General features: G+C 40.3%; 1 protein-coding gene and 1 long non-coding RNA gene across 2 annotated transcripts in view; one reads left to right on the top strand and one right to left on the bottom strand.

Moving 5' to 3' along the window:
* Positions 1-4809, bottom strand: part of LOC129156787 (gastrula zinc finger protein XlCGF26.1-like) — a 29564-nt gene extending 24755 nt beyond the window's left edge. Inside the window, exon 1 of the mRNA XM_070548327.1 lies at positions 4713-4809. Within this exon, the coding sequence (XP_070404428.1) occupies positions 4713-4722 (10 nt within the window). The 5' untranslated portion in view covers positions 4723-4809. The remainder of the gene's footprint in view (positions 1-4712) is intronic.
* A 216-nt stretch (positions 4810-5025) lies between these two features.
* On the top strand, positions 5026-9244 carry LOC139066207 (uncharacterized). Its single transcript, XR_011519154.1, has 3 exons — positions 5026-5495; positions 7901-8001; positions 8228-9244. It is a non-coding gene; the product is annotated as an uncharacterized lncRNA (long non-coding RNA).
* The last annotated feature ends 6682 nt before the right edge of the window (positions 9245-15926 follow it).

Raw genomic sequence — 15926 nt, forward strand, 5'->3', positions numbered from 1 at the left:
TGGGTCGCTGCTGTAAAAAAAATGAGGCGAGAACCGGAAAAGCTTCTACGGATCGCAATTCCAGCACGGATATGAAAGAACGAATAACGCTCGAAACGCTCGGATTCTTCCTGATGTAAGAGGCGAGTCTCCGCTTTGTTTTGGTAGTTTTGGCGTTGACATCTTCATAGAGCAACATTCTGTGACTTAAAAAAAAACAGTAAAAACACTGAAAAACGCTGGCAGTGAATGAGTTAAACATCATCGTCGTTGTCTTCCTCCGCTTATCCGGGTCTGGGTCACGGGGGCATAGGGGTGGGTACCTTTGACATTTGAATCGATCCGGTACTAATTCCCGGTACCTACGTATTTGATACCGGTACTTAACGGTACCAATTTTCGATACTTTTGAGTGTTTAATATTTTTAATTTTCTTTTATAATTAAATATGTATTTTTCTCAATATATAACCATATTTGATAAATATCACAATAAATAACATACAACTGTTTGTATTTTCACATTGTCCTTGTAGTTTTATAAGTTGATAATTAAACTGAAGTAAACATCTTTACTGTGAACTAAATTTACTGCGCATCTTCATTCCTTTTGCCGTCCTTTTTCATTCTATTTTTCCTACTGGGAAGTTAGAATTTCCGAGGAGAAAGCGAACGCACCATTAGCTGACAACAATGGTAGCAATGGAAGCTAACAAACCAAGCTAATGTTATCTTAAACAGTTTATTTAACTGCTGGAGCAGATTAAAACGATGATGCCTCACACTTAGAATGTTGTCACTGGTTTCGTCTTCACCCGTCACATTTAGTAAAGTGAAGCCAAACTTTAGATCGCGTTCATGTTCTTCTAGTCGGGAATTCGGAGTTCCGAGGGAAAGCGAACGCACCATTAGCGAAACGGAAGCTAACATATCAAGCTAATTATATTTACCTACCGGAGCAGATTAAGATGAGGGTGTCTCAGATCACCCAGTTACCCATCACATTTAGTAAAGTGGATCCAAGCTTTAGTGTGCGTTCTTTCTACCATGCTGCTCTGTTTACAACTCGCTCGCAGCGAGCGACGACAAAACGCTCTTGCGCATGCGCAGCTGTCTTGGCGAGTTCTCGTTATGAAGGATGGGTACCGAAATGAGGCACCGTTTGAAATGACGTGAATCGGTGCTCGTCGGTGCAATGGAATTCGGTCGGTACCTTAAAAAGTACCGAATTTGGTACCCATCCCTATGGGGGCAGCATCCCAACTAGGGAGCTCCAGACCGTCCTCTCCCCGGCCACCTCCACCAGCTCCTCCGGCAGGACCCCAAGGCGTTCCAGGACCAGATTGGAGATGTAACCTCTCCAATGTGTCCTGGGTCGACCCGGGGGCCTCCTGCCTACAGGACATGCCCGAAACACCTCCCCGGGGAGGCGCCCAGGAGGCATCCTGACCAGATGTCCAAACCACCTCAACTGACTCCTTTCGATCCGGAGGAGCAGCGGTTCTACTCCGAGTCCCTCCCGAATGTCCGAGCTCCTCACCCTATCTCTAAGGATGAGCCCGGCCACCCTACGGAGGAAACTCATTTCGGCCGCTTGTATCCGCGATCTCGTTCTTTCGGTCATTACCCAAAGCTCATGACCATAGGTGAGGATTGGGACGTAGATCGACTGGTAAATAGAGAGCCTGGCTTTCTGGCTCAGCTCCCTCTTCACCACGACAGATCGGCTCTGCGTCCGCATCACTGCAGATGCTGAACCAATCCACCAGTCGAATGAGTTAAACCAAAAGAAAATTCTAATTTGTGGCGCGCATCCATAAAATAATCCATTTTTAGACTTCTTCTATGTTCGCAAATCAGTCAGTGAATCATACATTAATCAGTCACATGCACAAACCACGGCCCATCATCATTTATTGGACTAATGGTGGGCGAATGGAAAAACAGCCCAACCCTAGTGTGGGCTACCGGAGCTGCAATACTTACTCTGAACTGCGTGGCGCTAAAGAGTCGAATGTTTTACACACTGGGCCTTTAAGCTCTAAACCACAGCGACATGCTGAGGCAACAGCAGTCATACGTGCTGTCAGCGCCGCTGCCGTCGTGTCGGCAGCATGCTGTCTCCCCAACTGTGATTGGTCAAATGATGATGCGTGACTGACGGTACAACAAAGGTAGGTTGTGAACAAGATGAAAACCTCTCCTGTCTCTGACTGATTCTCGTAGTGACTGAAACCCGACAGAAGACCAAATAGTTCCCACAGCTTAATCTCACCGCTCCCCATGGGGACGGGTCAAATGCAGGACGTAACTTCACCAGTGTGTGACGATGACTTTGGGACTTTAACTCCCCTCAGAACAAAAAATTCTTTGGATCAAAATGAGTCACATGACCACTAAACTTGGCTTCAGGAATCAGTCACTGGAGAGATCTATTCACCCTAAAACTTCAGGGTTCTACAACAGTCTGTGAACGAGTGAATGACTGTGATGTAAAACACTTTGGGGGGTTTTAGAACCCCAGTAGTGCTAAACATATACAGATCATTATTTTAAAGATTGAACCTCATTCTCATAATTTCACTGTAATGTCCCACCATAATGTAACCCAGTAGATAAAACGCCTTAAATTTATTTTACTTGTTGTATCAGCTTACTTCCATGCTTTCATTTTGGAAAATATTTTTAGTTTGAAAAGACGGAAGTGTAATTCCTTAGTTCGTTCCTGATTCCGGTTGGCGCTCCCGTCGAGTTAAACTTGCCCTCTCATTTGTTGAGAGTGGCGTTAGTCCCGCCTTCCTACAAGGTGAGAGACTCAGGCGCCGTTTTTTGCTCTTTGGAGAGCTGGAGGAAGATTGCAGAGGAGCCGCACTGAACCATATTTCAGGGGATTGAGTCGAGCCGTATATACCTTTTATTGGGTGAGTCGCTATACAGAACAGAAGTTTAAGAGTATTTGAGTTTTCTAGACGGCTAATTTAGGTTATGTGTTATAGTGGGTTGTGTGGAGCCCACGCTAGAGAGACCAGGTGGCTGTGCTGGCGCTTCAAGCACGCTAATACCTCATCTTGGTGAGTTAACGCCATGTGCTTGCTAAGCTCTGCTGGCAACCTGCTAACTAAAGCTAATTGACTAATTGAGTTCACTTTAATGGATGTTAATGGTAATTCTGCTAACAGTAGGGAACAAATAATTATTTTTGTTTTATTTTTCCGAATGAATGTGAATAATGTGGATCATAAACATCAACTTTGTTGATTATCATATTGTTATTGTGTAATTTTTGTATTACTCTATGGTTACATGCTAATCATAATCCTTGTTAAAAAAAAAACTGGTTAAAACTGAAAAAAAAAAGATTCAAACTATTAGTTACGTGAGTTAAAAACTGTTTCATGTATTGCCAAAATGTATTTTGAGAAAACAAATGTACATGCATGTAAATGGTTACTATGGTAATATGAAGGATGAAGAAAGAAAAGATTGTAAAAGCTATAGCTGTGAGAATAAGAGATGAGAATTTTATTTAGCTGTAAACAATAATTGCATTATTGTTGTGCAGGCTAGGTTTTTATGCTCGGTACGGGACTGAAGTGGATTGGAGTCCTGGATTCTCTCCGGATGGAGATGGCGAGCCTGTGCCCGAACTGAACTGAATCCCGATCAGGAGAACATCATTCTTCTATACTGAGCCAACATTCCAGTGGTAACCACTCAGACCACTGAACCTGAGTTTTACAAGACCGAGGAGACTTTCTTTTTGACTAGACTACGACCAAATAGAAGACTGACTTTGAGCTCAACCTGACTAGGTTTACTGATATAGGGGGAAAGGCCTAATTGTTTAATTATATGTCTATTCAGAATCAGAATCAGGTTTATTGCCATTGTCAGTGAACAAACAATTCACAAATTAGGAACTTGCTTCGGTACTAATGTGCTACATATATCATGAATAATAAGATTAAAAATAGAATAAAATAGAATAAAAAAACTAGAATAAAACTTTCAGCTATAAAAAATGGCAGGTAATGGTAACATGGCCGATAAAGTGATTTTGTGTCGAGTACAGAAGACCAGCATGGTTGTGTGTTTATAAGCTGTTCACAAGTCTAACGGCAGATGGAAAGAAGCTGTTCTTATGGCGGGAGGTTCTGGTCCGGATGGACCGTAACCTCCCGTCTGAGGGAAGCGGCTCAAAAAGTCTGTGACCCGGGTGCGAAGGGTCAGCTGCTATCCGACCTGTACGCCCACGAGTTCTGGAGACGTACAGGTCCTGGAGAGATGGAAGGCTGCAGCCAATCACCTTCTCAGCAGAGCGCACAATGCACTGCAGTCTATGTTTGTCCCTCACTGTGGCTCCAGCGTACCACACAGCGATGGAGGAGGTGAGGATGGACTCAATGATGGCCGTGTAAAACTGCACCACCATCCGGGTCGGCAGCTTGGCCTTTTTCAACTGCTGCAGAAAGTACATCCACATACATATTGCAGCTGCTGCATTTTTTGTTCTATTTTCATATTTCTATATAAAATTACAAATCTGGTGCAACTGTGTTCTTTTGCTCATTCTTTGGATCCAGCTATTCCATTTCCCACTCACTGGTAATTTGTAAGGTAATCCTGTTGGACCTAGAGTCTGGCCTATTTATTATTATTTTTTGAATAAGTGGTAACTTCATCTGACGCCAGGGTTACAATAGACTGACAATATATTCATTCATCCACCAGTACCTGTGTCCATGCTGTCCAGGTCCAGGTGGTGAAGAACACACGATGAATCAGTCCCAGCTGATGGATGATCCTGAAGTGGCAGCAGGTTTTCTTTAGCCGTGTTTAGCTAACAGCTGCAACAGAAACAAAGCAGGAGAGCTGATTAAGATGCTGCTTCAGAACAACGCAGGAGATTAAAGATCCAACGCTTCGGTTCTGGCCAAAGGAACAGCAGCAGATCCAGAGGGCAGGAAGTCTAGAGAAAAGCTTTTCTCACCAACAACCTGATTCTGGAGCTCCGATTGTCACGAAGACCGCAGAATATCTTCTCTGGTTCTGGAAAGAACTCCACCAAGTTGTTGAGGAGGAGAAGAAAGTTTCCACAGCCTGGTGAGAAGATTTCTGCAGCAGCAGCAGTTAGTCGCTTTAGCTGATCAACTCTCCCAGAGACTGAAGTGAAGACATTTTTACTGCAGAGCCTCAAATATTCTCCTCACACACCAGAACAACGAGCTAGCTCTGCTAGCAGCTTTCGGTTTCTGCGACTTCCGGTGGTCGGTGACCAGCGTAAAGGTGCACTAGCGCCACCTGCTGGAGTAGAATAAAACAGACCTGGCTCTCACACACAACTTGAGTAGGACCTGGCTGCAGACATCAGCTGGTGTGTCGAGAGCAAGATGGCGTGTCATTACTTTTACCGGAAAATCGACGAGCGAAAGACCTCGGCAGGAAGTTGGTCCTTTTTTGGCGGCCGCTACGTTGTTTTTGTTTCAACCATACTCGGCGGGTTTCAATTGAAGAAAGGTAAGGATAAGGATGATAGATAAAGAAAGAAAGATAAGGATGAAATTAACTAATTGTTGCAACCGTTCTTAGTTCTTAAATGTAGGCACTACAGCGTTTAAAGGCGTTTAAAGCACCTGCTGGAGGAGAATAAAACACACCTGGCTCTCACATACGTTCCGCTGGTGGTTTTTCAGACAAAATATTTGTCGTAATGTTTTTTTTTTAACGGTCTCTTCAAAAGCCCCGAAAAAACACGTACACTACATTTTGCTATACTTCTGACCCATAACCTAATTGTTTTAGTGAAGGTATAGAACAGATTGCTGCGCTCAAAAGGAACAAGAAATGCATCTAGACGATTTGGTCATGATAAATTTCATTTCAGTTTATTTATAAAGCGCCAAATCACGACAAGAGTCGTCTCAAGGCACTTCACACAGTAAGCATTCCAATACAGGTCAGTTCATTAAGCCAATCAGAAAAAAAATCCTATATAAGGAACCCAGCATGTTGCATCAAGTCACTGACTAGTGTCAGAGTCTTTACAGCAATCCTCATACTAAGCAAGCATTTAGCAACAGTGGAGAGGAAAACTCCCTTTTAACAGGAAGAAACCTCCAGAGGATCCTGGCTCAGTATAAGCAGCCATCTATGGAGCTAGGATTGAGCTAGGATTGGGACAATATACAATGTAACTTATACCAAGTTTTGTAACTTGGAACATGTTTCATGACATGCAACTTTGGATTCATAACTTGTAACTTTAGTTTTCTAACTTGTAATTCTCAGTTTGTACATGCATTTCTTGTTTTGTAACAGGAAATTTTCATTTTGTGCATGTATTTTTTGTTTTGTAAAATCAAACTTTTATTTTGTACATTTACTACTCATTTTGTAACATCAAACATTCATTCAGAAACATGAAACTTTCGGTTTTGACCTAGCAGACTTCCAAAATAAAAAAATCAATGTACATGTTTGAAATCAAAACTCTCAAAACACACATTTCATTCTACAGGTACAAACCTCAAATCTACAGCGTTGGCGGTGATCGAGTCGGTGAAAACTCTGCTGGTGATCGATTCAGCCCCGGGGGTGTAAACTGCGGGAAATGCAGCAGGAGGGGGAGGAACTGCGGGAAAAAATCACTGCTAGCAGGGGGGTGGCCCAACACAGCCTCAGTGACAATAATAATGATGATGGCTGGGCTAGTCTGCGAGAAGAGGAACAATATTCCAAGTGGATCAGGCATTTTGATGAGCCAGTTGGATACTGTGGAGACAGGGATCTGTCAAATTCAGAACACATTGATTTTCTGTCAGTTTTTTTTGGATGAGGAATTCTGGACCCTCATCACAACTGAAACTAACCGATATGCTCACCGGTATTTAGAGAGGGAGGAACTGAAATCTAGCTCCACATATGACTGTTAACAAAATTAACCAAAGAAGGGATGAATGGAATGTGTTCATGACACTGAAGCACCAAAAACAGTGTTCTTGATTGATACGCAGTAAACATAACAAAATATCAATAAAGTAATAGATATTATACATATACATACATAGTTACATATGTCTACATAGGCATATGTTTATATGTATCATAAACAATAACAACACTAAGAAAATACGACAAAAACATTAAAAAAAATCTGCAAATGTGATGCGATCCAATATGGTTGCCATGTGATGACATCATAATATGCTAATTATGTGAGTGAATTTGTTCCTATCACAAAATTTGGCTCATACTGAAGATTTTGCTAATTTACAATATTCCTCTATCTCTAACCAGATGTAAGCTACAAACTCTTTAAATAGTGATATAAAAAATTCATATTTTACTGAAAAAAATTATGGCGCCTAAAGGGTTAAAAATACTCCCCACCGTTTGAAATAGGTTATAAACTTTTTACATTATTGGTTTTATTTGGGATTTTTTGTACAATACGTTGCTGGTTGCTGTATCAACACGAGCATGCATCAGAAATGGAAGCACAAATGGAGAGACCAATAATAAAGAAAATGTGATTGTGAAGACAAGTAATTATTTAATATTTTTCAGTTAATAACACTGACTACAACAAACTGCTGAAGCATGAGACAAACAGGATTGCGAACGTAAGAAGATATGTTGTTCTGTTTTGTGGACTCAAGTAATAAGAATTAAACTAACATAATTCAAGAACAGTAGTTGAACACAATAACTTTTAAAAATTAGACATTTTCCATAAAACTGCTCATTTCCACTTGCTTTATAATATTAGCATTTGCAGTTTTGTTATTAAGGAATGACAAGAAATAAGAATTAACAATAACACAATTATCAATAAATAAATGTCAAAGAGTTACTAAAACAAACATCTTATGTAACCATTAAAGGTTAAACTGTGTTGTGTGTCCATCTTCATGTTTTCATAGTGGCTGAGCGGAGAGCTGACCAGGAACAACGGTGGTGGTAAAACCCAGTTGGGTCTGTGATGGAGTGATGTACGCCTGGAGTGATTGCCATCTCATCCACAGTAAGCACACACTCTCTTTCCATCTCTGTCAGATTTTTAACCTTCAAACTGAGCATGTCACACACCTCTCCTAACACACCCGGTTCCAGTTAATGGGCTGCATTTGTCTGTGCAGGGTTCTAACATCAGGCAGAGGGATACTCATGTCCTGAAGAAACCTGCAGCCTGTTGAACCCACTGAAAACGGAGTTGTATGGCCTTATTGATTTTCTATTTCCTCCCTTAGGTTTTCCAGCTGGGTTCCCTGGTTGCAGAGCCTGTTCCTTTCTCCTCCTGGCCCTGACGCCGGCTCCTCATGGCTTCCTGGGATGTCCCTCTCTCCTGATACCATCTCATGTCCCCCCTCACTTTCCCTCATCTCATTTTCCTCACTGCTGCTTTCCTCGTTCTCTGAAATTATAATGGCACTGTTAGAATAAAGAATCATTTTAAAATAAAATAAATACAAATGTCTAATATTTCAAAAGATTCGTCCCACAGTTTACTTGAGTACAACATGTGTGGTCACTGGTCAGTGGATCAACATGCACTGGTTCTGCTGTACTTCACTGCAGGATCCTTCCTCCTCCTTGGTTCAGGGCGATGAACAAACAGCATCAGCCCTGAGTCTCACCTTGCCTTGCCTAAGCTTAGTAAACTGTCCCTCCTCAAAATGTGCCTGTAGAGTGGTGTATTAGTTTATTTCCTGCCACATTTAACAGTTTAACTGCAGCCTTGTGCAGTTGAGAGCAGAACATGTAGAGCCTTGATAGAAAACGTGAGAGTGCACGTTAAACTCGCTGCACACAGCTTTTTGTTATTGTGATCTCTGGTCATGGTGAGGTCGCTCCTGCTGACTTGAGCCAACCATTTTCTTCTTCTCTCTGCGTCTTTGGGGAAGCCATAATTCTGATTCCTCCCTCAGACCGATTGCTATATGCAGCGCAGCCAACCATGTAAGATAATCAACCTATAAAGGGATTATTATAAAATTGGTTTTGTACATATAGAAATATTGAACTGAACCAAAAATGGAGATGTAAAATTACATTTTAAAATTTTATCCAACCCTAAAATTAATCATTTAAAATTTTAACCCACGGACACATTTTATTTTAATAATAACCAAAATAAAGTTATTCAAAAGAGTTTCATTAGGTCTTGAGTACATTGCTCATAATTAATGATTCAGCTTATTAGTGCATATGTAATGACTAAACATAATGTTGGTAAAATGCTTTATTAAAAATGTTATTATACATGTTGTGCAAGTTTGTATTTATTTTTTCACAATGAACACTTTTTATCTACTGTGATGAACCATACAGTTTTCTTCAAGGTAAGCTGGAGCAGAATTCTAGCTTTCAGTAAACACTTTAAAATGGATATTACAACTCGAGTTTAGGGCTGCTTGTAGGACTTAAAGTTATTAAATATGCTTATATTAGAGCAGTGTGTTGCATTACTACATCAAATTTATTGCTATAGTATATTATAGTAATGTATGTGGTCTAAATGTGTTCTACAGTGTGTTAGGACTGTCGTGTTCCTGTAATGTAGAACAGCCACGGGTGTTTGTCTTCCTACAAATGCTCGGAAAAATATACTTTGTGAAGGAGTTTGGACATAATATATAATATAATATATAATATTATTCAATAATTACAACAAATCGCCAGGGGAAATGTGATTATATTAAATTTTTGTGATTTGTCCCACCATACGCCGTTCAAACTGACTTACGGCGCTGTGGGATGTTTGGAACTGAGAGCTCCATGAACCACGTGACCGCGAGTTGGCGAGTTCAAAGAGTGTCGTAACTCTCTCTGGCTGTGTCTCAATTCAGGGTCTGCATCCTTCGAAGGACCCAGCCCACCCGGCCGACGTGGGCTGCGTCCTCCGTCGGCCGGGTAGACCGGATGTTAACGGCTGTGAATTTGGACAGGCCTAGCCTTCATGAACTCCCTCGGCGAACGTTCCGTCGTCTAGCAACCGTGGAACCGCTGGGCAGAAGGGAGAAGGAACTTTAAACGATGGAGCTCGAAGTTTTATTTAGCTTTTTAACCCCCAGAAACCCAAATTTAGAAAACAACTGCAAAATATTTTTTTAACCTTTCACATGTTGTTCTAGGAGGCCAGATAAACGGGCCTATTTACACATTTTAACAGCCAATAGTGTTGCAGAACTGAACAATAGGACCTATTAGCAATGTAAATGTGGTTTTAAAAAGAAAAAAAAAATGGGGAAGGTTTATTCTTGTAGACTTAAATCTGATGTTGTAATATTACAACCGTGGGTCTCTGGGGGTTAATCATTTCCTTGACTGTTGGAGAGCTAATTCAGAGAAAATACTTTAGACTAGCTGAGCCTGAGCAAAGATGTGATAATTTTGATACTTTCTAAGGGTCTTAATTTGACCAAAACCGATTTATCACCTTTTAAGACTTTTCAAGACCCAGCGGATACCCTCTAGTAAACAATTCTCATTTGTAAACAAAAATAAAATTCAAGAGTTTAATGCAGAACTGATTTTATTTAGATATTTCTTTTATATGTACATGTTTAATCTTGTTACAAAACAATCAATTAACTTAGAATATGTGATTATTGTTAATTTTATTTATTTATTTTTTTAAATAAAAATTAAAAACACTGGGGAAACTGGGAGGGCGGCGCCCTATCGCCCTCTACTGGCCAGCCGCCACTGCCATTTTCCTTTGTTTATTGCCCATGTCGGGTATCCGCAGGTCTTTAAAGCATGTTGTAAGTGTTTGCCCTCCTGTTTACGGTCTCTTTCTTCTGTTAATATGTTTGTTTGGTGATATAATGTTCTGATTACTGACATTTTGTGTATGGTGGGGTGTTCTGATGTCCATAATAGATATTGGTCTGTGTGTGTTGGTTTCCTGTATGTGTTTATGTTTAGGGTCCCGTCAGTCTGTCTGGTGATTTTCATATCCATAAATGCTATGCTGCCTTCTGTTTCTGACTCATAAGTGAATTTTATGCTGCCTGTCCATGTTATTTAAGTGTTGTGTTAGTGTTTCTGTTTGTTCAAAAGGAGTCAGTTGAGGTGGTTTGGGCATCTGGTCAAGATGCCTCCCAGACGCCTCCCTGGGGAGGTGTTTCAGGCATGTCTTGCCCACAGGAGGCCCCCGGGTCGACCCAGGACACGTTGGAGAGGTTACATCGGGTCCTGCCGGAGGAGCTGGTGGAGATGGCCGGGGAGAGGACGGTCTGGAGCTCCCTAATTGGGATGCTGCCCCCGCAACCCGGACCCATATAAGCGGAGGAAGACGACTATGATATGAGATCCTTGGGTTCTAACAATAATACAAACTAGGAAAAATATGTAATTTAGTGTCATTACTTGAAGGTAATGTTAGTTTAGAAATAAATGTTTTAGTTTTAAAGGTGACATATCTAGAGATGTTACAACCACATTTTTGTCCAAGTTGTTTGATTTTTGATTATCTTCCAATACTGAGTCCTGTTCTGATACGAGGTAATAATGCAATGCGTTACAAAAAAATGGAAGAACACACAAGTTGTCCTTCTGTCAGCATTTGTTATTTTACTCATTTAGCCTTAAAAGCCACTCATTCAGGAAGTACATTGAACAGTATTCAAGATTCTAAATAATTTGTCATTGCACAAGCGTACAACAACACTGACTTTGCGCTCACTAAAGACAGCTCATGTAAGAGGTGGTAAAATATGAGTAAAAAAATAAGTAGAATAAATGCAACCACGTGAAGTTATCCAGTGTGATCTGCAGCTATGTTAGCTGGGGTCTTTTCCTGTCTGTAGGAAATTCCTGATCCAATTCCATGATCTCATTCTGAACTTCACCCTAAACCTGACAGCTCTGCTACCAACCTAACATCATCCTTTACACAATATCAGACTGGATACCACCTTCTCTCCTTATGAGGGCGCACACACACACATGCATGCACACACACGCACCTCTTTTAACTTCCATTCATTTTAGTGACTCCACTATGCCTAACTCATACCCTAACCCTAACTAATGGAGTTCTACTCATAACCCTAACTTAAACTAATCAAAACTAAAGGGTAATTCACAACATACCTCTAAAACACGTTTTAGGATAGTCAGCATTGTGTGGACCAGCAAAATGTCCCCACAATGTAAAAATTTCCACATGTTACAGTTAATGTGTCCACTTAAGCATATAAAGACAAGTAGACACACACACATTCACACAGAGTGACCATTTCCAGAATACTGCACATTCTACGACCATAGGTTTTCTTCATGGTGCTGATTTCCCTCATTATTTATTTCTAGTGTTATAATAACAACGTAAAAGTTAATAATTAAAACACATAATAAAGTAATAAAACATATGTATTTATTCTCAAATTCACTTTGAACCATGTCTTCATGGGCGGGAGAACATTCATCACATGTTTAACCCTCTATGACCAGAATTATAACTGGGCCACCTTGTTTTTTTGTTGTTCAATGGCTGTAAAATTGTAATAAAAAGTGCTAAATGTTTGTAACTCTGTAAAAATGCAGCTTAAACGTATAAAAAACTAATATTTAAATGGATGTGAAATTTTTACATTTATTACTAAACAGGAACTTCAAAGGACTCATTTCAAATGAACAATTTAAATTCTGAACGATGTTGCAAAGCGTGAACCCTGCCTCATGTTGACCAGTTTATGACTGTTTCTATTTTCTAAATTCCTGACTGCAGCCCTGTCAGTGACCACAGGTGGGTAAACGCTCTGGTTCAGAGAACGGCACGGAGTAAAATAAAAATGAGTTCACATATGTAGCGTAGTTAACTACATACTAGAATCAACACTGTTTGCTATCAGCTTTGTTAGATTCTGAGAAAAGATCCAATCAAGTTAACAATGAAGCTTTTATCATATATATCTAGGATATTATATATTCGATAGAAGTCCATATGCCAACGAGCTTGGTCTACTTTTAATCCAATGATTAATGTTTAATTTAAGATAATTAAATGTAATAGCAAAAGTTTATTTATTTAATCAGAAGTTTAAAGGAATCTTTGCTTTTTCAGTAACCAGAAATATACACCATTCTGTGTTCCATTTCAAAGAAGAGTCAAGTTTTTTAAGTTAAGAATTTATTACCAACACTTTTAAAAAATGAAAATTTGAAATGACAAATTTTAACAGACAATTTGATATTAAAACTTGTTTTAAAGGCAAACCTGTGACTGAATGGAAGCTAAAATGAAAATGCGAGTTTTTGGATGTGTGAATGAATATCAGAAGCGTTTCTGGGTGGAAAGTTGTTTTGCAGCTAACTGATGTTTATTAGAAGAAACAGCATACAGACACAATCTGTCAAGAGTGTCTATCTCACCCAGTATCAGGAGACCCTCTTCTGGATCCGAGATGTCAGATGGAGACGGTGTCCTCCAGGCACGAGGTTGGTAGAAGGGCCTTAGTGCGACCAAATCGGTCCTGAGATGTCTCCGTGGGCCACTCGACTGGTGAAACTATTTGCGTCTCAAAATCAATAACTCTGAAGGAGTTTTGCATCCGCTGGAAACAGATGCGTTTATTCGAATCAATTCTATCGGCGTGACAGAATGCTTAGTAGAGTTTCGGGCAACCGTCCCTCTTCTCCTGGTATGGTTCACGAACTGAACTTTTTGCTGCGGGATTCGGTTTTAAAGGCCCAATGTGTGATATTTCATCTTATAAGTTATCAAATTTCTTGTATCACATTCTCAAATTTTTTTTTTAATGATAATTCAAACAAGCATTTATTCTAAGCATTATTATTAGCTTTATATTTTAATATTTTAGACATAAGAAGCAGACCGGTGCTCCATATGGCATGCGCCATCTTAAAATACAGTGACCTTTTAGGGACATACAACATATTAAGCTTCGCATTTGATGTTTGCGTTTTTAAATGATGTAACCTCAAAGAAACAGCAGGGGGCAGAAGTGCGCCTTGTAAGCATGCAGTCTGACAAAGTAACTAAGAAGAAGAAGAAACTAGCCACACCGTACTTCTAGCGATGGAGGATCACACATATTCTACAAGCAAACTTGAGAAACGGGATAGTTTGTCTCATCCAAGTAAAAGAAAAAGGATTTTGAAAAGCTTTGAAGCTCCTCGACTCTCTCCTCATCAGCTCTTGAAAGCGCCGATCTTCTAGACTTTATTGCAGCTCTGCCTCTTCCTCTTGTGCGTGGGACGTTGCGGCTGGTTTGAGCAAATTCGGCTCCTTCATCTTGGGATGCTTGCCCTGCTTCTGTCGCATGTCTAACACCTCTGCCTCTCTGTGCGCTGGCACACGTCTGTCCTCTCCCTCTTCCTCTCCCTCTTCCTCGCCCTCTTCCTCTCCCTCGTCCTCTGTCTGTCTCCACTGATGAACCATCGGATGATATCTGACTGTTTACGGAGAGAAAACAATTACAGACTACACTACCTTGTATATTTCCAAAATGGCAAATAGAAATATAACATTTCTCAAATAAAATGAACAAAATATTGTCATTTTTTGTAGTCAGAAGTCATCACTAACTAGCTGCCGTTTGCTATTAGCAAACATAACTGACATAAAAAAGTTTTTCTTATTCAAAACCTATTTAGATTAAATTAATAAAATAAGTTAGAAGAAAACAACTAACCTGTTCGCTGACTTGAAAGCTGGAATTAGATGATGACATGCTGCCGTTTACAGCAACACGATTTTGTATTGTATTTGTTATATTTGTTAATAAAGTTTTAAATAATGATAAAAAACCCTTTTTGATCCTCGGGGGCTCCAATAGCTGCAATACCGACTCTAAACTGCGTGGTGCTAAAGAGTCGGATCTTTTTACTATGATTTCTGTGAATTTCACACACGGGGCCTTTAACAAAACCCTCAGACAGGGTCCGAAATTAAATTTTTTACTCACCGGCCAAGTTGGCCGGTAGATGATGAAAATCTACCGGCCAAGCATATTTTTTACCGGCCAAAATTATAAATGATTTAGATCTACCTAAAGCATGTTATTCAATATTATGTTGATTCCAAACAGAGTGACAAAATAATTAAAACATCAATTAATAAGGAAAACAACTCTTTTGTGATTTTTACTATTTATTTATTTATTTTTAGAGATGTTTTTATGAACTCTTTCATTGAAATCTAGTCAGACTACTTGTTTTCTCTGTCCATTAAGTCTGGCCTCCTGCTTCTGACACCGTCTTTGTGCCAAAGCATTACAGCCTCATTTGGGTCATAGTTCTTGATCTCTGGAGAACACAGCTGCACCATGAGAATATCTGAAAGTGTGTCAGGGCTAGGGTTGTCACGGTAACCGGTGTAGCAGTAAACCCCGGTAAAAAAGTTGACAATAAATATTAACAGTCTTGTTTAAAATATATATATATTATCTCGGTGGATTACCGTGGCTGCGGTGTAGGCGCAGTGACCCTTACCAGCCACCGTATCATCTGCTAGAAGTTGCCGGCGGCACATGCGCACTTTGTTGTTTACGACCAAAACTTTCTTTAAGCTAAAGCTGAAATAATGGCAGGAGGAGACGGCAGCACTTGGGACATTTATTATCCCTCAAAGAAGACAAAGTCGGAAGTATGGGCATTTTTTGGAAATTTAAAGAATGCCGAGGGCCAGTTGTCTGTGAAACGCAGCAACGCTACGTGGCCATCATAATGTAGCCATTGTCTCACGACTCCGCCGTCTCCAGTTCGCCACTTTTCACAAAATCTTCTGGTTGCCACTGGTCCTGGTGGTTTTTCTTCCAGTTCGATGAGTTTTCATTTGGAAGGCTGGCTGACTCCAGTTAAAAACCGCCACATTTCACCGCTAGTTTTAACACGAAGCTAACCGCTAACTTGATAAACTGATTGAATGGGATAGGTGGAAATGACGTTGGATGCGGCGTTCACGTTTCGCGTACGTTT

The sequence above is a fragment of the Nothobranchius furzeri genome, chromosome 2, assembly GCF_043380555.1.
Source record: "Nothobranchius furzeri strain GRZ-AD chromosome 2, NfurGRZ-RIMD1, whole genome shotgun sequence".
Lineage (NCBI taxonomy): Eukaryota > Metazoa > Chordata > Actinopteri > Cyprinodontiformes > Nothobranchiidae > Nothobranchius > Nothobranchius furzeri.